Source organism: Neoarius graeffei, chromosome 20 (assembly GCF_027579695.1).
Source record: "Neoarius graeffei isolate fNeoGra1 chromosome 20, fNeoGra1.pri, whole genome shotgun sequence".
Classification (NCBI taxonomy): domain Eukaryota; kingdom Metazoa; phylum Chordata; class Actinopteri; order Siluriformes; family Ariidae; genus Neoarius; species Neoarius graeffei.
The window spans coordinates 6325463-6352263 of record NC_083588.1 but is presented as its reverse complement, the minus strand read 5'-3'; the positions used below and the strand labels follow the sequence as shown (position 1 = coordinate 6352263).

General features: G+C 46.4%; 1 protein-coding gene across 1 annotated transcript; it reads left to right on the top strand.

The window, feature by feature from the left end:
- The first annotated feature begins 5979 nt into the window (after nt 1-5979).
- On the top strand, nt 5980-26789 carry rnf44 (ring finger protein 44). Its single transcript, XM_060901179.1, has 11 exons — nt 5980-6349; nt 11829-12028; nt 14646-14883; nt 16013-16132; nt 17354-17527; nt 17685-17852; nt 19496-19611; nt 20119-20206; nt 21797-21918; nt 22022-22121; nt 22292-26789. Exons 2-11 carry the CDS (start codon nt 11922-11924, stop codon nt 22352-22354), a joined length of 1296 nt encoding a protein of 431 aa, XP_060757162.1. The 5' UTR covers nt 5980-6349; nt 11829-11921; the 3' UTR covers nt 22355-26789.
- Nucleotides 26790-26801: the final 12 nt, after the last annotated feature.

Sequence of the window (26801 nt, the reverse complement as noted above, 5' to 3'; positions counted from 1 at the left end):
TCAAATCCACATTTCTGTCAGTCTCTGATTGACAGATTCTGATTAGTTTTATTGAGTTTTTCGTTGACACCACCGATAGTGTGTTTATTGGGAGACTGTTAGAAGATAAAGATTGAAAAGTGTTTGATCCTGCAGGACGAAACTGGCCGTTAGAATGAACTCCAGCCATGACACACTTTTTATATTGATATTAATACAACTTCAAGAGCGTGGTACGGTGGTGTAGTGGTTCGCGCTGTCACCTCACAGCAAGAAGGTCCTGGGTTCGAGCCCAGCGGCCTACGAGAGCCTTTCTGTGTGGAGTTTGCATGCTCTCCCCGTGTCCGCGTGGGTTTCCTCCGGGTGCTCCGGTTTCCCCCACAGTCCAAAGACATGCAGGTTAGGATAATCGGTGGCTCTAAATTGACCGTAGGTGTGAATGAGTGTGAATGGTTGTTTGTCTCTATGCGTCAGCCCTGCGATGACCTGGCGACTTGTCCAGGGTGTACCCTGCCTTTCGCCCGTAGTCAGCTGGGATAGGCTCCAGCTTGCCTGTGACCCTGCACAGGATAAGCAGCTACAGATGATGGATGGATGGACAATTTCAAAATGCAAGAGAGCTCAATAGTCAATCCGTCCATTTCCGAGTGTACAGAACATTTGAAATACCATTTCCCTCATGGTGCATTTGCTGAGAAAAGAGCAGATTACAAAATATGGTAATCAGGTAATAAACAGCTCTCGAAGTAGACATTTAGCTTTTTCAGTCCAAGAAGCAACATAAATGACAAGACAAGTGCAGTGACATTTGTCAATACAAACACAAGAGACGACAGTTCACTTTGAAGAGTTGAAGTTTTCCTGGGATGTTACAACAAGACGAGTGCAAAGTGAGTAGTTTCAGTTTGAACTGTTTTTGGTTGGTCAGTTCTTCAGGGGTGATAGTGAGTTGAGGACTTGGACAGCCTGAGGGAAGACGCTGCTGCAGTGACGGTTCGGTTGTGACAGTACTTGCTGCCGGATGGCAGGAGGGAGAACGGTGCATATTATGGGTGGGACTTGTCCTGCGCTAGGCTGTTGGGACGGAAGAGAGATGGACCCCAACGATCCTCTCCGCCGTCCTCACTGTCTGCTGCAGTGACTTTGCATGTCGTTGATATTTCTGATATTGGACGTTCTCGGGGGGCGGCAGGGTGGTGTAGTGGTTAGCACTGTTGTCTCACAGCAAGAAGGTCCTGGGTTCGAGCCCAGCGGCTGACGAGGCCCTTTCTGTGTGGAGTTTGCATGCTCTCCCCGTTTCCTCCGGGTGCTCCAGTTTCCCCTACAGTCCAGAGTAGGTGTGAATGAAAGAAGAGAAAGAAAGCACAACTTTATTCATCACACACTTGTGAAATTCCTCTCTGCATTTAACCCATCTGAAGCAGTGAGCACACACACATACCCAGAGAAGTGGGCAGCCATGCTCACAGCGCCCGGGGAGCAGTTGGGAGTTAGGTGCCTCGCTCAAGGGCACCTCAGCCCAAGGCCGTCCCATATTAACCTCACCGCATGTCTGAGGACTGTGGGGGAAACCAAAGCACCTGGAGGAAACCCACGCAGACACGGGGAGAACATGCAAACTGCACACAGAAAGGCCCTCACCGGCCGCTGGGCTCGAACCCAGAACCTTCTTGCTGTGAGGCGACCGTGCTCACCACTACACCACCGTGCCGCCCTGGTTGTGTGTCTCTGTGTCAGCCCTGTGATGACGTGGTGACTTGTCCAGGGTGTACCCTGTCTCTTGCCCATAGTCAGCTGGGATAGGCTCCAGCTTGCCTGCGACCCTGTAGGACAGGATAAGCGGTTACAGATAATGGATGGATGGATGGACATTCTCGGGGAGGTGCGTGTCAAGGTACGGCGTAGATTCCGTGCAGAAGCAAAAAATCGCTCTTGAGTGAGCCATCCAGGTCCACGGCACCATGTTGATGAGAAATTTGGCAACAAAGCCTAAGTAGTATTTCACTGGGCTGCGACAGCTTGCGACAAATTGCGAATGTCATTCGCGAGAGAGTTTCAAAAGTGTCTTGAAACATTCGCGGGCCTTCTCAATTTCCTCGCATGAGTCGCAAAGTGTCGCTCCTTCGTCGCTGAAATTTTGGACATGTCCGAAAAATCCGTGCGACAAAATTTCTCTCAAAATAGCCGCGAACCCTTCTCAAGTCAGTTTCCGTGAGGCTTCCTCTACTTGCCTTCCTGCCGAGGGAAAGCTGGGCTGCGACAGCCCGCGACGAGTTGGAGACACGACAATTGCGATAAAACATCTCATCTCATCTCATTATCTCTAGCCGCTTTATCCTGTTCTACAGGGTCACAGGCAAGCTGGAGCCTATCCCAGCTGACTACGGGCGAAAGGCGGGGTACACCCTGGACAAGTCGCCAGGTCATCACAGGGCTGACACATAGACACAGACAACCATTCACACTCACATTCACACCTACGGTCAATTTAGAGTCACCAGTTAACCTAACCTGCATGTCTTTGGACTGTGGGGGAAACCGGAGCACCCGGAGGAAACCCACACGGACACGGGGAGAACATGCAAACTCCACACAGAAAGGCCCTCGCCGGCCACGGGGCTCGAACCCGGACCTTCTTGCTGTGAGGTGACCGTGCTCACCACTACACCACCGTGCCGCCCTGGTTGTGTGTCTCTGTGTCAGCCCTGCGATGACCTGGCGACTTGTCCAGGGTGTACCCTGTCTCTTGCCCATAGTCAGCTGGGATAGGCTCTAGCTTGCCTGCGACCCTGTAGGACAGGATAAGCGGTTACAGATAATGGATGGATGGATGGATGGACATTCTCGGGGAGGTGCGTGTCAAGGTACGGCGTAGATTCCGTGCAGAAGCAAAAATCGCTCTTGAGTGAGCCGTCCAGGTCCACAGCACCATGTTGTTGAGAAATTTGGCAACAAAGCCTAAGTAGTATCTCACTGGGCTGCGACAGTTTGCGACAAATTGCAAATGTCATTCGCGAGAGAGTTTCAAAAGTGTCTTGAAACATTCGCGGGGCTTCTCAATTTCCTCGCATGAGTCACAAAGTATCGCTCCTTCGTCACTGAAATTTTGGACATGTCCGAAAAATCCGTGCGACAAAATTTCTCTCAAAATAGCCGCGAACCCTTCTCAAGTCAGTTTCCGTGAGGCTTCCTCTACTTGCCTTCCTGCCGAGGGAAAGCTGGGCTGCGACAGCCCGCGACGAATTGGAGACACGACAATTGCGATAAAACATCTCATCTCATTATCTCTAGCCGCTTTATCCTCATCTCATCTCATCATCTCTAGCCGCTTTATCCTGTTCTACAGGGTCGCAGGCAAACTGGAGCCTATCCCAGCTGACTACGGGCGAAAGGCGGGGTACACCCTGGACAAGTCGCCAGGTCATCACAGGGCTGACACATATGGCCCTTTTCCACTACCCTTTTTCAGCTCACTTCAGCTCGCTTTAGCTCACTTCAGCCCGACACGGCTTGCATTTCGACTACCTCAGAGCAGCACGACTCGGCTCGCTTCAGCCCTGCTTAGCACCCAAAACTCGCACGGTTTTGGAGTGGGGCTGAAGCGAGCCAAACCGAGCCGAGTGGGGCTAAGGGCGTGAGGAGACACTCCCCTGTGCACTGATTGGTGAGGAGGAGTGTCCTCACACACCCACACACGCCCCGCGAGCACGCTGGGATCTGTAAACACCGTAAACCTGGAAGAAGAAGAATTACGAATTACGAGAATTTCTGAAGCCTTATGCACCTCGCCTCATCTATACACTCTTGCCAGTATCTGTTGGCGTTGTCGGTGACAACAAGCCACAGCACCAAGACCAGCAACACTAACGACTCCATGTCCTCCATGTTTATTGTTTACTATCCGGGTCATGAGACTACTGCTTAAAAGATCACTGATGTCACTGTTTGCGCCGTCTAACGACATCACGTGACGTCCACCCACTTTCACTAACTCCACCCAATGTGTCCACCCACTTCCAGCCAGCACGGTTCAGCGCGGTTGTAGTCGAAATGCAACTCCAACAGCCCCACTCAGCTCGACTCAGCCCAACTCAGCACGGCACGGCTCAGCCCGACTCAGCCGCGTTGGTAGTGGAAAAGCGGCAATTGAGGTATTTCACCTGACGTCACAGGGTCACGTGACGCCCCGGTGTCCGCCATTTTGGACGGCAAGCTAGCTAATGTCAACAACAGTAGCTGGTATGTTACTGTAGCAATGTTTACGTTCAGTCATTTGGATGACTGTTAAAACCTTTCAGTCTCAAGTTTTTCCTTTACTGGATTTACTAGTTTACTGAGCCAGCCAGCCCCGGAGCGCTAGCCAGCCAGCCCGCCCCGGAGCGCTAGCTAGCCAGCCAGCCAGCCAGCCCGCCCCGGAGCGCTAGCTAGCCAGCCAGCCAGCCCCGGAGCGCTAGCTAGCCAGCCAGCCAGCCAGCCCGCCCCGGAGCGCTAGCCAGCCAGCCAGCCCCGGAGCGCTAGCCAGCCAGCCAGCCCCGGAGCGCTAGCTAGCTAGCGCCAGCCAGCCAGCCCTGGAGCGCTAGCTAGCTAGCGCCAGCCCCGGAGCACTAGCCAGCCAGCCAGCCCGCCCCAGAGCGCTAGCTAGCCAGCCAGCCCGCCCCGGAGCGCTAGCTAGCCAGCCAGCCCGCCCCGGAGCGCTAGCTAGCCAGCCAGCCAGCCAGCCCCGGAGCGCTAGCCAGCCAGCCAGCCCCAGAGCGCTAGCCAGCCAGCCAGCCCCGGAGCGCTAGCCAGCCAGCCAGCCCCGGAGCGCTAGCTAGCTAGCGCCAGCCAGCCAGCCCTGGAGCGCTAGCTAGCTAGCGCCAGCCAGCCAGCCCTGGAGCGCTAGCTAGCTAGCGCCAGCCAGCCAGCCCCGGAGCGCTAGCCAGCCAGCCCCGGAGCGCTAGCTAGCTAGCCAGCCCCGGAGCGCTAGCTAGCTAGTGCCAGCCAGCCAGCCCTGGAGCGCTAGCTAGCTAGCGCCAGCCAGCCAGCCCCGGAGCGCTAGCTAGCTAGCGCCAGCCAGCCCGCCCCGGAGCGCGCTCAGTAAACTAGTAAATGCAGTAAAGGAAAAACTTATAACGGGCCATGTCTCAACAGACTAAGAAGTTATTTCAATGACATTTAATAACATTTTGTTTATCCTGAGGACCGAAAGTAAATGAAAATGTGAACAAATCTTAGCTGTCAGTGAACAATCCTGGTGGAAGCAGGTAAACGTCGTTCTCTAAGCCTGCTAACCTCCATTTTTGCAAATACCTCTCCCTCTGCTCGCCCTGTAAATGCCCTACGTCGCTGGATAGTGAATGTGTTTTCTGCATCTCACTCCTTTTTCTTTTATGTTTTTCGTTTGTCGCCTTCCTCGCATTCAAACTGATTCGAGCCGTGCCGTCCAAAATGGCAGCATCACATGACTTGGTCACGTTAGTGAAATACCTCAATAGACACAGACAACCATTCACACTCACATTCACACCTACGCTCAATTTAGAGTCACCAGTTAACCTAACCTGCATGTCTTTGGACTGTGGGGGAAACCGGAGCACCCGGAGGAAACCCACGCGGACACGGGGAGAACATGCAAACTCCGCACAGAAAGGCCCTCGCCGGCCCCGGGGCTCGAACCCGGAACCTTCTTGCTGCGATTCCAAGTGAAAATTGTCGCTAATTCGCATATTTTATCGCAGTTGTCGCAGCCCAGTGAGGAATTCAGGAGACCAGTGTGAGATATTTCACCGACTGCCTTGATTTGGGACTGTGAGACGAAACAAACCGCTTTTCTTTTTCTTGATATGATTTTTTCAGAACTCAAATCCCTGCAAACTGTTTATTCGAAGACGAAATTCAGTTCGCGTTTGTTTGTCGAATGACAGTGTTTGGCTCTGACTGACCTCCGCCTGCCTGCCTGGTGTTTTGGATGGTATGGGGGCGTGGTTTGTCGTGGTGACGTCATCACAACTAGGACGTAAGCGCCCTGACACAATGACAACACGCGCAGTGGAATGCTGGTGGAAGAAATGCAGTGGAGCAATTTGACTGTCCGAACCGGGTCGTTTGTTTTTCAAGCGGTGCAATTAATGAATTAATATACAGATCAAACAGCGCTTATGAGTGCGGTTTGCTGGAAATGAAAACACAGCAGCTCCAATGAACAAGCCCAAGTAGGACGGAGTGAAGGCAGGATACAAAGCCGAGCAGGAGAAGAGAGGACTCGGACAGTCAAGCATGCACGCACAACTTAACGCTTATTATTCGTGAAAAATACAAACTGCGGAAAAATACATCAGGAACCTGGGTTAAGGATTAGAAGTGTGGAGTGTGTCAGAGCCGAGAGAAAAAAGTAAGCTATGCTAAACACACACACACACACAGCTAGCATCTTAGCATTCGCGTTTGGTTTATTTTATTTTATTTTGAGCACAAAAAAAAGTATTCTCCCTGTAATGAGGATGCAAACACATCCTGACCTGCAAAAGAAGGACATTTTGGTTTGAAAATCATCATAACCGAGTGCGTTTTTTGGGTTAGCATTAGCAAAAATAGTGCGCTTTTGCACGCAGCTAAGCTAAGCTAGCTGTGAGGGAGTGCGTGCGTGCGCGCGCTTCCTGTTTGGGTTCAGCTCGTTTGCATAAACAACAAAAACAACAACAGTTGCAGCAGCAGCAACAAGAACAACGTTTTTTTTCCCCCAGCACGTTTGCGTTCATGTCTTGTCGACGCCTGAAAACTGCAGCTTGTTGTTGTTTTTAAACGCCGCTCTTTGTGAAGTGTTTGACTTTATTTCTTTGCTTCAGCTCTGCAAGCCATAGAGCAGCTAGCTCAGGAAGCTAATCAGGAGCTAACAACAAAGTGAGCCACATGTGTCCTTTGTGCTCGCTGTTTATCTCCACACACTCTCGCTGCTGCTGTGTGTGTGTGTGTTATAAACACAGGGTGTTTTGGACTCGTTTAAGACTGAAACCACTCGTGTGTGTGTGTGTGTGAGAGAGAGAGAGAGTCCACTCCTTTCCTCTCCTCTCCTCTCCTCTTTGTTGTTTTGCTTTGTCTCTGAGCACATGGCGCTGCTTCCCTTCACATCGTTTCTCATCACTTTACTTCTCGTTTTGGATCCTGCACAAGCTCTTATGACTTATTAAATCCTCTATAAAAGCTGTTGAATCTCTATGGAAGAACATATTTTTTGCTTTTCTGGTGTTTTTCATGCGTCTTTGATGCAACCTCGGGTCTGATATTACTTTGTGTGTGTGAGTGATATTTCACACAGTGTACTTGGTATTGGAGGGAAAAAATACATCTGTTATTACATAATAATAATAATCTTGCACTCAGGACATGGGAGAGTTTCTAAAGCCAGAATCTCACTGGGTTGCGATAAAACATGCAAATTAGCAGCAATTTTCACTTGGAATCGCAGCAAGAAGGTCCGGGTTCGAGCCCCGTGGCCGGCGAGGGCCTTTCTGTGCAGAGTTTGCATGTTCTCGCCGTGTCCGCATGGGTTTCCTCCGGGTGCTCCGGTTTCCACCACAGTCCAAAGACATGCAGGTTAGGTTAACTGGTGACTCTAAATTGACCGTAGGTGCAAATTTGAGTGTGAATGGTTGTCTGTGTCTATAGCCGCGTTGGTAGTGGAAAAGCGGCCGAGTTGGGCTGAGTCGAGCTGAGTGGGGCTGTTGGAGTTGCATTTCGACTACAACCGCGCTGAACCATGCTGGCTGGAAGTGGGTGGACACATTGGGTGGAGTTAGCGAAAGTGGGTGGACGTCACGTGATGTCGTTAGGCGGCGCAAACAGTGACATCAGTGACCTTTTAAGCGGTAGTCTCACGACCCGGATAGTAAACAATAAACATGGAGTCGTTAGTGTTGCTGGTCTTGGTGCTGTGGCTTGTTGTCACCGAAAACGCCAACAGATACTGGCAAGAGCGTATAGATGAGGCGAGGCGCATAAGGCTTCAGAAATTCTCGTAATTCTTCTTCTTCCGGGTTTACGGTGTTTACAGATCCCAGCGTGCTCACGGGGCGTGTGTGGGCATGTGAGGACACTCCTCCTCACCAATCAGTGCACAGGGGAGTGTCTCCTCACGCCCCTAGCCCCACTCAGCTCGGTTTGGCTCACTTCAGCCCCACTCCAAAACCGTGCGAGTTTTGGGGGCTGAGTAGGGCTGAAGCGAGCTGAGTCGTGCTGCTCTGAGGTAGTCGAAACGCGAGCCGTGTCGGGCTGAAGTGAGCTGAAAAAGGGTAGTGGAAAAGGGCCATATCTGTCAGCCCTGTGATGACCTGGCGACTTGTCCAGGGTGTACCCCGCCTTTCGCCCGTAGTCAGCTGGGATAGGCTTCAGCTTGCCTGCGACCCTGTAGAACAGGATAAAGCAGCTAGAGATAATGAGATGAGATATTTTACCGCATTTCTTGTGTCTCCAACTAGTCACAGGCTGTCGCAGCCCGGCTTTCCTTTGGCAGGCAGGGAAGTCGAGGAAGCCTCACGGAAACTGACTTGAGAAGGGTTCACGGCTATTTCGAGAGAAATCTTGTCGCGCGAATTTTTCGAACGTGTTCAAAATTTCAGCGACGACAGAGCTACTCGTGTGATGAAATTGAGAAGCCCCGCGCATGTTTCAAGGCACTTTTGAAACTCTCTCGCGAATGATGTTCGCAATTTGTCGCAGCCCAGTGAGAAACTAGCTTTAGAGGCCATATTGAGGATTTGTTTCAGGAGCTCCTTCATCGCTGAAATTTTGAACATGTTCAAAAAATTCGCACGAATAAATTTTTCTCAATCAAAATAGCCGCTAATGCGTCGCAAAGCCATCGCGAACCCTTCTCAAGTCAGTTTCCGTGAGGCTTCGTCTACTTCCCTGCGTGCCGAGGGAAAGCCGGGCTGCGACAGCCCGCGACTAGTTAGAGACGCAACAATTGCAGTAAAATATGCGAATATCAATTCATTGTGATTCCAAGTGAAAATTGTCGCTAATTTGCATATTTTAATCACCATCGTTGTGTCTCCAGCGACTTGCAGGCTGTCGCAGCCCAGTGAGATACTGGCTTAATGCAGGACGGATAAGTCGCGCTGTGACGTCATAAATATTGCGCAATTTGCATGTTCAGATTTATTTATTTCGCCTTTATTTTTCCACGAAGGCCCCATTGAGATACAATATCTCTTCTGCCAGGGAGTCCTGACCAAGAAGGTTACAGTAAATACAAAGAACATAACACAAGACGCACGCTACAATAAAACATCGAGTTTAAAAGAAGACATAGCGGAGGGTACAGTCAAGATGTGTTAAGAAACCAGAGAAGCTCGGTTAGAAACAATGACAATGTTCTGTAATAGTTGTTTTTAAAAGGTTTTGAAATCCATTTCAAGAGGGTAGTAACTCAAAATTTAGTATATTAGGAAGTTCCTTCCAGGCATAAGGTGCAAATGAGCTAAAGGTAGTTTTGCCCAACACTGTTCGTGTTGTTGAGATGTTCAAGATTATTTTAAGAAGACTCGTCCAGCCTTTCATTTGCAAAAACCGATTTATATTTCTACTTCTGCCTGGGATTGAGCTGCGCACCCTCCTAACGTGCTCGTTTCCGAATACGGACTCGTGAAAACACGTCTTCAGAAATGCTTTCAGTGACCGTGCGCTTGGTGTATCATGAATCACATGAAGTGAAGTTTCTCTCTCTCTCTCTCTCTCTAGGACTTTTTTTTTTCCCCAAAAAAGTTTCATCCAAGGTGTTTTTTGTTTATTATTCCTCCAGTGCAACACAGAAATCAGGATTGATTGATTTTGTTTTTTCGTTCTTTTTCCAAGTCAGTCAACTCTGGTGCGTTTCATGTAACCGCGCCTCCTAGCAGTGAACGATTGTAGCGCTGGACACTCGGTCTCCGACTGGATAAAACAAGCAACACCGGGAAAGAATCCAATCGACCGGTTTGTGTGTCCGATCATTTCAAACAATGAATAAGCTGAACTGAAATAGAGCAAAAGTTGTCGTCTGACTGAATTGGGGTCTCATTTTGATTCACCGTCGTTACTGGACGGCCCCCCTGATCTCATCGCCTTTTTTTTTTTGCTGCCTTTAAATTTTGTCTAAATGCAAATCTTTGCGCTCCCTGCTCCTCACAGTTAGCTGTTCCTGGCGTTTTACCCAGAACGCTCAAGTCCCCGTGTCCGTATACGGTTTCCGAGCAAAGTGTGCATCCCGTATTGAAGGTGGAAAATGTGCGGTTATCTAAAGGTAACGCACGGTACCGTAGATCTACTTTAAATGTTATGATTGAACACCATGAAGCACGTGCACCACCACACCCGTTACTGTGAGAATCTGTGTATGTTATAAGCTGGGTAGGATCTCCCATCATCACGTTCATACCCACGTGCATACATAAAACATCCATGGTACTATCATGCACTCGCCGACGACAGAGGAAAAATAAGATGTAATCATGACCAGACATCTGTGGGGACAGGGACTGGCTAGTTACAGTCAGGACCAGCTACTTTTCAGACACTAATGCCGCTTTTCCACTACAAACGCGGCTGAGTCGGGCTGAGCCGTGCCGTGCTGAGTCGGGCTGAGCGGGGCTGTTGGAGATGCATTTCGACTACAACCGCGCTGAACCATGCTGGCTGGAAGTGGGTGGACACATTGGGTGGAGTTAGCGAAAGTGGGTGGACGTCACGTGATGTCGTTAAGCAGCGCAAACAGTGACATCAGTGATCTTTTAAGCGGTAGTCTCACGGCCCGAATAGTAAACAACAAACATGGAGGACATGGAGTCGTTAGTGTTGCTGGTCTTGGGTCTGTGGCTTGTAGTCACCGACAACGCCAACAGATACTGGCAAGAGCGTATAGATGAGGCGAGGCGCATAAGGCTTCAGAAATTCTCGTAATTCGTAATTATTCTTCTTCCGGGTTTGCGGTGTTTACAGATCCCAGCGTGCTCGCGGGGCGTGTGTGGGCATGTGAGGACACTCCTCCTCACCAATCAGTGCACAGGGGAGTGTCTGCTCATGCCCCCAGCCTCACTCGGCTCGCTTCAGCCCCACTCCAAAACGGTGCGAGTTTTAGGGGCTAAGCAGGGCTGAAGCGAGCTGAGTCGTGCTGTTCTTTGGTAGTCGAAACGTGAGCCGTGTCGGGCTGAAGTGAGCTGAAAAAGGGTAGTGGAAAAGGGCCATAAGACGGACGCTGCCTCCTCAAGGACACGCGCACCTTGCGTGCAAGTATCAATCCTTTACCTCGTCCTGTGCAAGCGTCTGCGCTGTACCAGTGGTGTAGATTCGATGCAGAAGTATAAACCAGGCTTGATCCGGAGAACGAACATGATCTGGTGGTTTATTAGAATAGAAAATAAGTAAGGAATAAATGACTCGGGGTGTGATGCATCCAACCCCTCGAGCCATGCACTTTTGTCCATGCATAGTTAGATTTTGTGTTGTGAGAAGTTAGTTTTCACCAACATGACCGCAGCTGTCGGCAGCGCCTCTTTTTTTTTTTTTTAAGATAAGAACTGCATTGTTGATGAGACTGACTGACAGGAAAGTGACAGTTACGCTTTGCAGTTGTCATGAGCAGAAAAGCATCTCAGAACGCACCACATGTCAAACTCGGCGAAGGTCCGCTCCAACAGCAGAAAACCACATCATGTTCCGCTTGTCAGCCAGGACCAGGAATACAAGGGCAAACTGGACAGTTGAAGATGGCAAAAACTGCCGCTCACTGAGTTTTTTTTTTGTTTTTCTTTCCCTCTTTCTTTGCACCATTTTTTTTTTTTGCATGTGTGTTGTCAGTTTCAGCCAAACCCTTACAGTTTGCGTCTCTGTGACAGGACTGAAGAGAATTTGAGGCCGCCGGACAAGAGTGCCTCGAGCACCAGCGCTCCCCCGCCTGTGGCTGCGACTCGTTCTTCACAACATTCCCAATGCGACCATGGGAAATAGCTGTGAATAGGCGGCCGCCAACAGCCCCCTTAAACCAGAGGAGCTTCATCGGAGGTCCCTGCAGCGCCCCCGTGCAGCTCAGGAGAAGGTGGGACTGTGCTGTGACAACTCTCATTCCCTTAACACGCGTGTGTTCAGGTTTCGTTTACGTCAAAGGTATTCGAGTGCATTCAAATATGAATACTTGGATTAAATTATTCGCAGGTGTGCCACGTTATTCGCGTGTATTGCATTCTCTTAGTTTGTAAAAAATGACGTCGTTCACCGGAGACGTGTTGATGAGCCACCCGGGTCACGGCACCAAGTCAACAGCGAGTCAGGAACCAGGAGACTGGTGTTGGATTTTCAGACTCTGATATCTGCTGTTGTGTGCTTGAAAAATCTTCAGATCAGGATTTTACCAGCAGGAGCAGAACTTCAGAAAGGTTTTATCAGCTCAGTCTCATGTTGCAGAGACGAGCTTATGGACAGAGGAGAGATAAGAGAGAAGCAGGCCCAGCCCGACCACATGTCACCTCTGACCTTGGTGTGTTCTGGGAGCATACCAGGAATGAGAAACATGATGTGTTCACCAGATGAACATAAAACTTGCAAATGATCTATGAGTTCGAAACAAATAATAAAAAAAAAAAAGTCGATATTTCCTCCAGAGGGTCCCAATTGGTTTTCTTGGTCATCTTTGTTGAGCCTCGTGTTTCTTTTCTGAAGCAGGATCCAAGACCCCAGAAGCTTCCTGTTTACTGTATATACACATTGTGTAAGGGACAGAATAGTATCATAGCACACGACATGCCTGAGACTCCGCCCCAAAATATGTGATTATAGTAAGATGCATTAACTTGTTAGATCTGATGCATCAAAAATTACTGAAAGTTTAAATACTGAAAGTGGAGCGTAAGATCTTGTGTTCTTGAGACGTTTGAATGTTTTGGGTTTTTTTTTGCTTTCGAATCCATACAGATGTGCGTGGAAGTTTTGTGAACCCTTGAAGATTTTCTGTATTTCTGTATAAATATGACCGAAAACATAATCCGACTTTCAGTCTGAAAAGTAGACGGAGAACCAGTGCAATAAATGACAAAATATAATACTTGGTCATTTATTTATTCAGGAAAATGATCCAATATTATGTACCTGTGAGTGGGGAAAAGTACAGTATGTGAACTTCTAGGATGAGCAGTGAAGGTGAAATTCGAGTCGGGTGTTTTCAATCAATGTTGTGACAATCAGGTGTGAGCGTTTGAGAGATCTCTCAAAGTCTGATCTTCACGACACGTTTGCGGACGTGTATCGTGGCACGAACAAAGAAGATTTCTGAGGACCTCGGAAAACGAGATGTCAAGGCTCATCAGGATGGAAAAGGTTCCAGAACTGTTTGGAAACCACCAATCCACAGTGAGACAGATGGAGGAAATTCAGCATCACTGTTACTCTCTTCAGGAGTGATGGACCAACAAAGATCTTTCCCAGAGCAAGGCGTGTAATAATCTGTGAGGTCTCAAAGGAATCCAGGGTAACTTGTCAGCAACCGAAGGCCTCTCTCACGTCGGCTAGCGTTAACGTTCGCGAGTCCACCGTTAGGAGAACACTGAACAACAAGGAGCAAGCGACTGCTCTCCAAAAAGAACGTCGCTGCCTGTTTGGTAAAGATCGCATGGACAAGCAAGAAGACTTGTAATTTTGTAGACGGATGACACCAAAATGGAACTCTTTGGTTGAAATGAGCAGGATTATTTTTGATGAAGGGAAAACGCTCCATTTGAGCATCAGAACCTTATCCCACCTGTGAAACACAGTGGTGGTCGGATCACGGTTTGGGCCCGTTTTGCTTTGGGCCAGGACGGCTTGCCACCATTCCATGGAACAAAGACTTCGAAAGGAAAATGTCAGGACATCTGTCCATCAACTGAACCTCAAGAGAAAGTGGGTCATGCAGCAAGACAAAGAACCAAAAGCACGCAAGTCGTTCTACCAAAGAATGGTTAAAAAAAATGTTTTGGAACGGCCAAGTCAAAGTCCCAACTTTAATCCAGTCAAACTGTTTTGTGAGCAGTTCATGTGAGGAAACCCAGCAATATCCCGGAGCCGAAGCTGTTCTGTACAGAGGAATGAGTTAAAATTCCTCCAACCTGATGTGCAGGATTATCTGATCAACAGCTGCAGGAAGTGTTCAGTTGCAGTTATTGTTGCACAAGGGTTCACATACTTTTGCCACCGTCTGACATGTAATATTGGATCATTTTCCTCCATAAATAAACGGCCCAGGATGATTTTTTTGCCTCCTTGGTTTAATTGGATTCTCGTTATCGACTTTTTGGACTGAAAAGGGCCCCCCCCCCAAGGTCATATCTATGCAGAAATATACAAAAGTCTAAAGGGTTCACAAACTTTCAAGCACTGCGATAGTACTACAAATTTAACTCCTGAAATTCATTGTGACAGCACAAAATAGTGCATGATTTAATTTCATTCCGGTTCCAACACCAGATCTATCTTGCTGTGAACTTTTTGTAGGCGTGAAAATGACAAATTGTGCAGAGCCTTGACCGTGTTCTCGTCAAAGATCGATTGGCTCATCAACCCAACTTTGTTTTTGTCTGCATAGTAAATGGTGTCCTTGTGTTTCGTGTTTGTCTGCCTCACACAAATATTTGCAGATGTTTCGAGCAGATAGCATTGTGGAAACATGTGGTTTGTTTCTGTAGTCCTCCAGCGCGCTGGCAGTGGGGGCAGCGAGACAGAGCGGCTGTGCACGCGTCCCCGCGGCAGGATGACGCTTTTCCCCACGCCGCGTTCCCTCAGCAGCAGCAGCAACAGCAGCACCAGGCTGTTCCTGTAGAGGAGGCGAGGCAGTACAGCCAAGCGGGCGTGCCGCCCCGCATGCTCCATCCTTCCGCCCACCCACCGCAGCAGACCTCCATCATGGTGGACCTTCATGAACAGGTAGGCTCAAGACTGCCAAAACGATCGTTATAGCTGTCGTTTTCAAACGTACGTGGTTTCTCATGCTGTTCTGTTTTCTGTAATATATTCGAAGTTATAAAAGGGTCACTTGCGCTAAATATTAGGTTTTCAGATTTCTTTGGATCAGAATAATTCGAACGTCTTCATTCGTGTGACTGTTTTTGTTGCCATTTAAAGGGGAACTGAAGGCAATTTTTAAAAAACATCAAAATTCTATTTATTTTATTAAATATCGGAACGCGTTTTTGATCGCTATTTTGTTGCTGCTATCGCAAGTTATGAGTGTTTGAAATACGCTCTGTAATCAGTCCATATGTCAAAGCAATGGGCATAAACGAGATTCGTCGAGACCTGTGCGAGACATCGTAGGACAGAAGTAAAACGTCCAGCAGAAATCAAAGTGTTAGGGTTAGGGTTAACCCTAACCCTAACCCTGCCAACGTTGTCGAAAGACGCGCGTGCCCTCTTTCGAATGCTGATGTAATCGAGCCGGAAGTTTTGTTCGTTTCGATAGCAATCAGGAAAGTTTGAAAAAAGTATGCAGTAATCGTCATTTAAACTTGTTTTTGTGCAATACTTCGTTTGGAAAATGGTTTTCAAAATGACGGCACGGACACCTGGCTGACGCTTCACATTTTGAAGTCTCGCACAAGTCTCGTGAAGATCGCGCGGATAAGCGACGCCTGCCGTGGACCAAACGAACTAAATTCAACATGGCTAAAAACCGAACAGGCCGATAAGTATCATATTTAATTGTGATTAGGTGCCAATACGAGTCACGATATAAGGTTACTAAAAGCGAAAACGGAATTGAATAACACGCTAATTAAGAAATAAAGCAAGTTTAAAAATGACTTCAGTTCTCCTTTAATAACTACCGAAGATTGAGTTTTACCAGTTCAGAGAGCGTTTTGCTTTCATTTCATATCGATCTCTACTGATTTGTGTCGATTGCCGTCCGCTGCCCTTGCACGGAATTGGACTGCAGTTGTCGTGTTTGTTTTTGTACTCATGCAAGTAGATTAATAATTCAGTCTCCATTTTATTGCACTGAATTGTTTTTCTTGTTTCTCTCCCCCCCCCCCCCCCCCCCCCCCCCCCCCCAAAGATGCACCAAGGATCTGTTCCGATATCTTACACAGTTACCACGGTGACGACCCACGGCTTTCCCATGCACACGGGGCAGCCGCTCCCGGCGTGCAACGCACAGCAGCTCCCAGCATGCTCGGTAATGTTCAGCGGACAGCTCTCTCTACTCTGCTGCCTTCCTCCTCCTGTGAGTTTGAATAAGGAAGAGCCGGAAGCGTCAGTGCCGTCCGTGTCGAGCGCGCATCCCACTCCGCTCCAGCTTAACACCAGCTTAAAAGAACTGCTTTTCACCAAAGGAAAACAATACGAGCGTGGCTCGCTGCTAGCCATCGCGTCTCACATGAACGTTTTGGTCAAGCGGTTCTTTTAATGCTTTTAGATCAGAGCATCATTACAGCCACCGTGCATTATTTATCCCTTTCATCTGAGAATATATCGAGTCATTTGTTTAGTTCATTGCATCTGTTTTGTCGACATAGCAGCTCCCCACCCTGTGTATCGTGAATGCATTATGTTGACTGAAATGGGTCAGAGAATATATTTCAGGAAAATGGGTACTTTTGTGCAGTAGGTTTGTCACGACAGCTTTTTAAATCTCAGTTCACGTGCAGAATTCAATTATTCGCTATGTTCCTGGCCAGAAGGTGATTCTTTCGAGGCATCAGTCTTCATCTTGATACAAAAATCAATGATTCGAGGTCGAAAAGATGCGTGTTCAGCAGCCAACAACGCAGTACATCGATTTCGAGATGTTTCGTTGCCTTGCAAGTTCTTTCCGTGGGCTTGGAGACACAGAGGCCACGCCTCCTTTATTCGTGCTCCTCGTTTGCAGAACCCAAAGTGAAAGGCGGCGGAGTTGAACCTCATCCTGCTCCTTCCACCCCGAGAAAGTCAAACCAAAAGTCCGGGGCTGAGAAACGAAGTATAGTTTCAGCTGGATAAGCGTTTTCGTACAGCATCCTGTGGTATTACAGTTAGATTTACAGGAAAATTTGGATCCGGCTCTGGACTTTTGGTTCTTCGCTAAGGATTGCGTCGCCTTGACTTCGACACACAAAAGTAGTCATGCCTCCTTTTATACTGGGACTGGGAGGCCACAAAAGTCTCACCTTCTCGCGTCTCAGACATTCGAATGTCTCTCTTAATTTGTGCTCAAAACTGTGAGAGACTCCAGGAGTTGTTGGTTTGTGACTTGGTGACTATATTCAGGAAGATTGATTTTCAGGTCCCGTAGTTTCCCCGACTTAAAGCCCCTGTTTAGTCTTTACACCGCTACAGAAGTCATCAAACATTGGGAAAGTGGACTTTAATTCGTGATTGAAAACGACACTTATCTTTGTTTATATTTGTGTCTCCGCAGCTCATCCAGGCGTGCACGATGCACCACTTACCCGTGTCTTACCAGGCCTTTCCTCCTCTGATCTCCAGCGAGCATTTCCTCCTGCACCCGAGTCCTCCAGTGGCGCCGCATCAGCCCCCGGCACTGGCGCCCCTCAGCCATTTCATCCCCCTGCAGCCCCAGCACCCCCGCATGGTGAGCCACCCACTGGGGCAAGTCTGGTGGATCGAGTTGTTCTCGGTGCCCCGTTCCTGTGTCTGGTTTTTTTTTTTTTTTTTATTCATTGCTCGCCGCATTTGTATTTTTGAGTGAAGCGCGTTGACGTGGGCTGTCCTTTGCCTGTTTTCCTCAGCCTCTGCAAAGAGTGGAGAACGAGGTGGACCTGAGAGGAGAGCAGCATCATTTGGGAACTTTCTCGTACCCTGCGGCTCATCACCCACCAGCAGCCATGCCCCCCTCCGTGCCCCTGCAGTACCACCTGCCCCAGGAGCCCCTCCACCAGGAGCTGCCTTTTGCGGTGGTTAGTAAAAATGTCAGGAAATTCTCATAACCACATCTGTGGATTCGGTCCGTATTTCGCCGAGAGCACGGCCGATATTTATTAACGATTTGACGAGTATGCCTCTCTGAAGCAGCCTTTCTGGATAAGCAGAAACTGGTTTTTTTTTTTTTTTAACGGTATGGAAAGAAAGGCCAGAGGACAATATCGACTCGTTCGATATGACGGGAAGGTTACGGTAACTCGCATGACCATGCTTTGCAACCGTGGCGAGCTGAAAAGCAGCTCCGAACGTACAACACGTCGAACCTCAAGGAGGATGCGTCACGATAGATTCTGATTCAACTGGCCGGCTGAGAAAACGTTCCGCGATGTGATTTTTAGGAATGATTGAGAGGATGGATATACGGTGGGGGAAATGAATATTCAACACCATTTTTTTTTTCTCCAGTAAATATATTTTGAATGCGGTGATTCACCTGAACTTCTGACCAGATATTGGGATGAACTCATGAAATCCACACAGTGAAAGAAATCAAAAGATAAACATCCTGACCAAGGGCCCTCTTGTGAATCTTGATCTTCAGTTCTTTCCACAAATGTTCTGTTGGGATGAAGTGTGGTGATTTGACTGACCAGCTCAACATTTTTTTTTTTTTTCTTCCTTCCTTTCCATCCATCTGAGATTCTTCTTTCCAGGAAGTTTTGGATTGCTGCGCTGCTGGAAAGTCCACCCATATCTCCTCTTCATTATCCTGGTGGATGGCAGCAGATTCATGTCAAGAATTTCCCAGTACATGGCTCCATCTTCACTTCAGTAGCAACGAGAAGACAAACTGCTCCATACAACAATGCTTCCAAATCCAAACATCACTGTTGGGTTGGTGTTTTTCGGGTCATATGCAGAGCCATTTTTCCTCCAAGCATGATCTGTGCTGCGATTGTCAAAAATGTAACTTTTGTCTCATCTGACCAGACTACGGTCTCTGAGTAATTCAGCTGGACTTTTCAATAACTGGGTCTTCCAGGGTGAGCGTGCGCTGCCGATCGTTTTCTCTGTGACAACCGTAAATGCTGCCTCCAAGTCTTTTTTGGAGTTCTATCCAAGTGGTCCTTGGCTTTTGGACTGCTCTTCTCACGAACTTTCTGACTTCCTGGTCAGAGATCTTGTGAGGAGCTCCTGAGCGTGGCAGTTCGATGGTGGCGTGATGTTCCTCCCATTTGTGGATAATGGCCAGAGTGGTGGTGCTTCCAGGAGCGTTTAGGAGTTGTGAACTCCTTCGGTAACCAGTGCCGTTGTTATGTCGCGCAACCGTCTTGTTTTGAAGGTCTTTGGACAGTTCTTTGCTTCTGCCCATGATGAGATGTTCAACATGCTCGAATCCTGCTGATTCTAATTTACACCGGTTGGAGGCCGAACTACTTGGTGAACCCAGTTGGTGCCTTGCTTTGGTGTTCTGCTTTTTCTGAGTGTGTTCAATACTGATTTCCCCCACTGTGTATCGATCCTGATCGAGGATCAGACGAACCCTTTGAGCCTGTGATGTTTTTTTTTTGCTGTGCTTTGTCCTGCTATGTGATGAGCATTCCAGTGCTGATTGATTTATTTTTTATACCAAAGACTGACTGTTGCATCATGTGTGTTGTGTTTTTTTTTTCTGCAGCCATATCCACACATGCTGCCCAGGCGTGGGAGTGGCCAAAGGTATCGCTTACAGCAGCCGCTGCCTCCTCCACCCCCTCCTCCGCCCTATTACCCCGGCTTCCTCCCTTACTTCCTGTAAGAATCCACTCCGTACACACTTTGTCTAATGGAATCTGTAGAGCAAATGTGTTTTTACTTCTTGCATCTTATGCATAATCGAGTGTCATTTAGTTCCTTTCTGGTGGACAAGCCCTCCCCAGCAAGTATAAATTGATGTTTCGATACACAGGCAAGATCAAATTCCTTTTGCTCGCTATGTAGAGAGCATGAAACCAACAAAGTGGGTGTAAAAATCTCTTTGGTTTCAACTGTCCCTTGTGCGCACGAGCCGATTTGAGCTCATGCGTTTACGTCCCGAGACAGTGGCTGTGAGCTTTACTATACAAGAGTACGATTTCAGGGTTGGGTGATTATAGGTAGAGTTTTTGGGTGCATTTAAAAAGCTAAAATGTTAACTTGTTGGCATGGGTTCGGAACTCGGTAGTTAAGATGGCTCATTAACAATTATGGCGACACAATGCAAGTTTCTGTCGGTGTTTCAGGGAGATAAGGTGTGTGTTTATATGGCATGTCTGTTTCCAGCTCGATGCTTCCTGTGCCTCCGACTGCTGTGGGTCCCGCTATCAGCTTGGACCTGGACGTGGACGATGTCGAGATGGAGAACTACGAGGTGAGACCTGAAGGCTTTCTTGTGACAAAACGGTGTCACTCCAGACTCCTTCCACCCACGTTTAAAAAAAAAAAAAAAAAAATGAGTGATTCCACGCTTATGGGTACTGAAATGGGGACATGAACTTATTCACCTAAAACCATTTCTTTTTTTACCATCAGGTCACGAAACATGTAATCTTTAATGAATGATATATTAAAAGATAACTTTAATTTTCTGAGATGTAATAAAAACATATTTATATGCCAAAGTCAAGCCTATGAGTTCCAAAATGATGTCTGTTACATTACTTCTGTTACGATTGTCCATCTCGCGTCTGTTACAAATTAATTACAATCTAGCTATATACCATGTTAATCTTATTGAAAGAATGTGTATGTTTATTCTACTACACATGTTTATTAATTATATTTGCTAAAACATCACCTTCCTATGTTTCAAAAAGTAATTCTACATTGTTAAAATTGAGAATATATATGTCCACAACACTTCTGTTACGTTCTGACTTTGGCATATAAATATGTTTTTATTACATCTCAGAAAATTAAAGTTATCTTTTAACATATCATTCATTAAAGATTACATGTTTTGTGACCTGATGGTAAAAAAAAAGAAATGGTTTTAGGTGAATTTTTAAAAATAAGTTCATGTCCCCATTTCAGTACCCATAAGCGTGGAATCACTCATATCACCCCGTCAATACATCGACTAAAGTCCTACATGTGCAAGATGTTACTATGGAAGCGATTTAACGCATCGAGCATGACTTCTAACCTGTATCTATGTTAGGGATGGCGAAAACTAAAAAAAAAAATCTTGACCGACCACCGAGCCTCATTAGCCGGTTAAAGTCGGTTAACCTATGAGTTTAACAGGGATGCAAATGGCGCGCCTTTTGGCGGATGCCGCCTTTTTCACGGCTGAATCGTGCAGATCCGATTTTTTTTGGGGGGGGGGGGGACGTTGGAGTGTCTGAATAATTTCAACAGCATTTGCTTATTTAGTAATTTTAATACAGAATTTACTCTGAAATTTATTCAGACACTCCAACGCCCCCCCCAAAAAAAAAAAAAAATCAGATCTGCACGATTCAGCTGTGAAAAAGTCGGCATCTGCGCCTTTAGTTTGTGTGGAGAGATATGGTCGGCATCTGCGCCTTTAGTTTGTGTGGAGAGATATGATCTGCAATAACATGCATTGTTGGCTACAGACCAAAACATACTTTCAGAATGCACTGGCCAAGGCAGGACTAAACTCGATGTGCCTTCTAATAATAATAAAAAAAAAAAACAGAATAGTAATTTGTAAGCTAAAAAGCCTGTGTCTACACTTTTCTCTCGCCGAGTGGCAGCTGTTTTCAACTGGGGCGGGACATGACTGAACGGGTGCTTCTGATTTGTCAGCTGTCATCCTTACACCGCATGGCATGCCCCAAGCGTTTACAACACAGAATTCCAGGTTCTCCGCTCCAAAATCGGCAGCTTCAAAACGATTTTTTTTTTTTTTTTTAACCGACAACCAAAAAAAAATTAACTGGTTGATTCGGTTAACATCCCTAATCTACGTGCGCTGTTGTTTTCTCTGCCTCAGGCGTTACTGAACCTCGCGGAAAGACTCGGCGAGGCTAAACCTCGAGGCCTGACGAAAGCCGACATCGAACAGCTCCCGTCCTACAGGTTCAACTCCGAGAAACACCAATCGGAACAGACTCTGTAAGTGAGCCATGCTTGCGTTCAACAGCAGGAAGTGCAGAGTAACTGGAGTATTTGAAATCCTGCTCTTCACCCCTCTCTTCTCCCCCACCTTTCTTGTCAGGTGTGTCGTGTGCTTCAGTGATTTCGAGTCAAGGCAGCTACTTCGAGTATTACCCTGTAATCATGAGTTTCACGCCAAGTGCGTGGACAAGTGGTTAAAGGTAAGAGGCTCATCGTCACACCCGTATAAGAGAAACTCCATTATGAACGTAGGAGGTCTACACTGTGGAGATCTGACTCCAGTTTTTCATGACTTTCTGGAAGTTTCTTAAAGTCTTGTTGAACAAAGTGCTAATGATTAAAGTCCGATTCCGTTCTCATTGTCCCGCAGACGAACCGCACGTGTCCGATCTGCCGCGCGGACGCTTCCGAAGTTCACCGTGACGTGGAGTGAATCTGGGCCTTCGTCCTTCACTGGATAACAGCACAAACCTTTGGCGTGTGTGGTGGGAGCGGGCACACACACATACATACACAAACACACGTAGTACATGCGCGCACCACCCAACCCTGTGCCCTCCAGCAAAACATAGAAGCATCTCTGACACACTCCAGCCGCCCCTCCCCCCTTCTTCTTCCCCTATACATTCAACCAATAAGCAATCTTGGAATATGTACGGATTGTGTTCGACCTCCGCTGTGCTTCTCATGCAAGCTACTGCCTCCTCTGAGCCCGGCAAACTTCCCACGAACCCCGATTCGAGTTTCTTTTCCTGCTCTTATTCCTTTTTTTGCCGATTCCAAAGATTAACGTGTGTGGTGTTGGCATCAGTTTACACAGTTGAATGTTCTCTCGCCGTTCGCTTACGAATAATCCAAGCTGTGTTTTAGTGGTGTTAAGGGAAGACGGGGAGGGGGTTCGAGGACGTTACTCAAGCGGGTAATGAGAAAAAACAAGGCAACCAAGGGGTTTAAAAAAAAAAAAAAAAAAAAATTTGCCTGATCATTAGCTGCATGTTTGTATAGGTGATGGGCTGAAGTGACTTGTTAATAATGTATGTTTCGCAATAATGTATTGATGATTTCAATAGCTCCTATCCCAGCTTTGCTAATGTGAGCGTGAACGGCAGTGGCTCCAAGTCTTTGAGCTAATGAAGAAGAAAAAAACAAAACAAAAACCCCACACACACAAGTACTGCAAACTAAACAGGATGAATGTGCGTGTACGTCTGCTCCTGGGCCTCATCGCTGTGGAGTTTTGCACTGTTGCTGCACTGGAAAGGTCACAAGGATGAGGACCTTGTCACGACCTGTGACCTCTGGCCACCTCCTAACCTGGCTGTAGGCTACTGCTCGGGGAAGCCCTCCTCTCTTCTCCTCCATCCTTCAGTATGTTCAGTCTGTTCTGGATGGCTTCTCACGGACTGTTCTTTTAGGTTAGCAATACTTTTGACTCGACGAGCTTCTTGCTGCATTTCACGCGCAGGTTCAGCAGGACAGCAGCGAAGGGAATTTTCGCTTCCACCTGATGTCCAAAAATACTGACTTTGGAAAAGGTGCAGTCCCATTTGCAGAAAGCAATATGTGCAATGAGTGTCTGTCCTGAGTGAATCTTTTTTTTGTTTTGGGTTTTTTTTTTTTTTTTTGGAGGACCGGGCTTTTCCTCATCTGTGAGCCAAATCTTCAATAATTCAATACTTTCCAAGGATACAGCTCTGCCTTCTTCAAGATGTTGACAAGCACAAACTAATCCTAAAAAAAAAAAAGTAGACTCAGTAGTCAGTTTAACTTGTTTTAGATTTTTAAAACTGGTGTTATTTATTGGCTTTATCTTCTGGATTGAGGGGCAGAGCACTAGCACGGTCACGGTAGCAATGTGAAGTGATGTAAACGATTACGCATTTGTACGCATAGCATCGAATTGCCGTCTTGTATTGAGACAAACGAATGTGGAAAAACGCCCCATCGCGCGTCGTCGACTCTGCTTGTGTGTGCCAGCTGACTGTAGTGATTTCCACAATTCAACGAAAAGGTCGTTCTTAGAAATGCACTGTACAACCTGCTCAGCTCTTGGTTCGCTCTGCATTGAATCCCAAAAAAAAAGGGGAAAAAAAAAAAGACAGGGATGAAATGTCGAAGTAGGGTGTTTTTTGCTACGCTAATTATAGGACACAAATATATATGATATAATATAAATATATATATCTATATATATATATTCTTGCTTCCTTAATTGTGTACACGAGTAGCAGTTTGAATCAGACTCGCTTTCTGGGTAAAGGGACATCGCCATGATTTTAGCATGCGAGTCTGGATACTGATGCTCACCAGGTTCAAAAACAAAAAAAAACAAAAAAAAGCCATTGTGATGAATTTAAACCACACTTTTGATATTAACGTGTATACATATCCGTTCACTGGCATATATTTTGAAAAAAAGAAAAAAAAAGAAAAAAATAAACTCTCAGGGCCTCTAAGTTAACTTAAAATGAAAGGAAAACAGGCGGTGGGGAGGAGGGTATTGAAAATGTCTCAGTTTTCCTCAGGCCGTGCATATTTTACGTGTAATCCTTTTTAATGGTATTTATGATTATTGTTATGATTTATTATTACACCAGTGAAAGACCGGCATGCAAAGAAATAAGAGGGGGGTGGTGGAGAAAGGGAGAAAAAAAAAAAAGGTAACATGTGTTTTCGTACTTAGAACTCGTGATCCTGTTTGAGGTGGAAAAAAAATTGATGGAGTAAAAAAAAAAAAAAGTGGCCAAGCGCATTATCCTACCAGAATCACTTCCAAATATTACGTGTTTTGCATGGGGTGGGAGGAAAATAAAGAGATGAGGGAGAAAAACAAACAAAAAAAAAAAAACCAAACCCCTGCATTTTTTTAATTTCAGTGAAATATATACGTGTGGGCGACTTTACAGATAATCGTGCACAGTATGCATGCGTGTCTTAACCAGATCCTGGCTGGTTTTCTCCTTCGTTCTGATTTTTTAAAATTATTATTATTTTTAAGTTCTAGTTGGCTTCGGGTTCCGGGGATTTCCGGCTCAGCTGAAAACTGCCATGCGTCGTACTGCACAGAACCGAGCGATTACCGAGCGAGCGAGACGTTATAAGAAACGCTCATCATAAAGAGCACGCTTGGCTTGGTGTAGACAGTGAAGGCCGTGCTTTTTTTGGCTCTCGATCACATTCGTGCTTGTGCTGTTGCCTCAGCGACTGAAACTGACTTTGCCTGGAAAAACTCGATCACTGAAAGCCATATAGTGAAACGGTGCTAGATGTCTGTCGCTCCATTCACATTACGGGAATGCAATAGTGTGTGCTACGACTATGACTTTCACGTACTCTTTATAGCATGCCGTGCTAGTAGTGCCCCTGAAACGGTCAGTTATAGTTATAGTCACGTTCAATAGGGGTTTCCGACTGAGAATCTTTTAACTGTTAAGCGCGTGACGCCGCGCGATCACATCAAGTGCATCTGCCTTAAATCTAAAAGCGTGTATTAAAAGGGGACTCAAAAAGCGTTCGTCTTGCTCTCACCAAAACTTAATATGTACCTGCCATAGGGTCTTTTACCTTGAACAAGCACTATCTAAATGTTACAGTTAAAAAAAAAAAAAAAAAAGAACTCAGCTGCCATATACATAAGCATTTTAGCTCGAGGGAGGGAGGAACGGAAGGAGTGATGGCTGTTTATACTGTACTCTTATTTAGATTTATAAGCAAATTTTCACAATAATGATTCCTTGAACCTCAGTGTTACCTGTACTGAAAAGAAAAAAAAAAAAACCTACACGTACAAATACATAGAATCTTGTAGTCTTTCTGTGATCTGATTAATAAATAATCTCACAGCTTGTGTGGTGCAGTTGTGTTCCAATAAGCAGCTCCGACTCTTTAGGACTTGTTTAGTGATTTGTTGATTGCTCCGTAGATGCCACTGATTGTTTACCAAAATATTTTTTTTTTTTTTGCTGTGGGCTCTTGGATTGTTTACTGTTCTAATACTCGCCCTGGCCTGTAGGGGGCGCCGCGTCCACGCTGGAGTCCAACACCACCCTGGGGCCAACAACAGGGCCTGTTCTGTGTTAGGAAGGGGTTTTTTTTTTTTCCTCTGTTTATTTTTTGCTTTGGTACTTGCACATTTACAGTTACCTCATTTTTGCCATGTTTGTATTTGGAAGAAAAAAAAAAGCAAAAAATAAAAAAGCTAATATATATTATATATAGGAAATGGTTCTTAATGCTATAATTTTCATTCCATTTGAATCATATTGTTTGTAGCATTTAACATATAACTAGGTATAGTGTATTATTATATACACGTCTGTATACTGATTGAAATTTTTAAGATTTGTACTTTTTTTAAATGAAAGTTGCTAGTTCTGCTTTACCGAGTAGTGCAATCATATTTTTTTTAATTGTTGTGGCTGATTTGAGAGGGTTGTTCACTAATAAATGTATGATGTATACCAATACTACGCAGACTAAGTAATCCATGCTTTAACAGATCTTGCACAATACAGCTGTTTTCCCCATTACGGTACCTGTCTGAAGCTTTCTTACACTCACCGTCCGACCGTCTTATTTTGCCTTCACCTTAGCGTTTCTGATGAACAGAGCAAATCAAACTGCAATAGAAAGATATACATGAACAAGTCATGTGATGCGAGTAGGAGAAAGCTCACATCTGTCCTGTTTGTTTTTTAATCATCCAGATTACTTCTTGACTTGAAAATTAAGCTCAATCACCACGGCGATATTCACACACACTGATCATCCCTCATTGCAGCATTTAAAACAAGACATGAGAACACGGCATTTTGTTCTCACAATAACGATACCTGTGTATGCTTGGAAATAAATACTGTAACCTTTAACTTGAGGGGTTT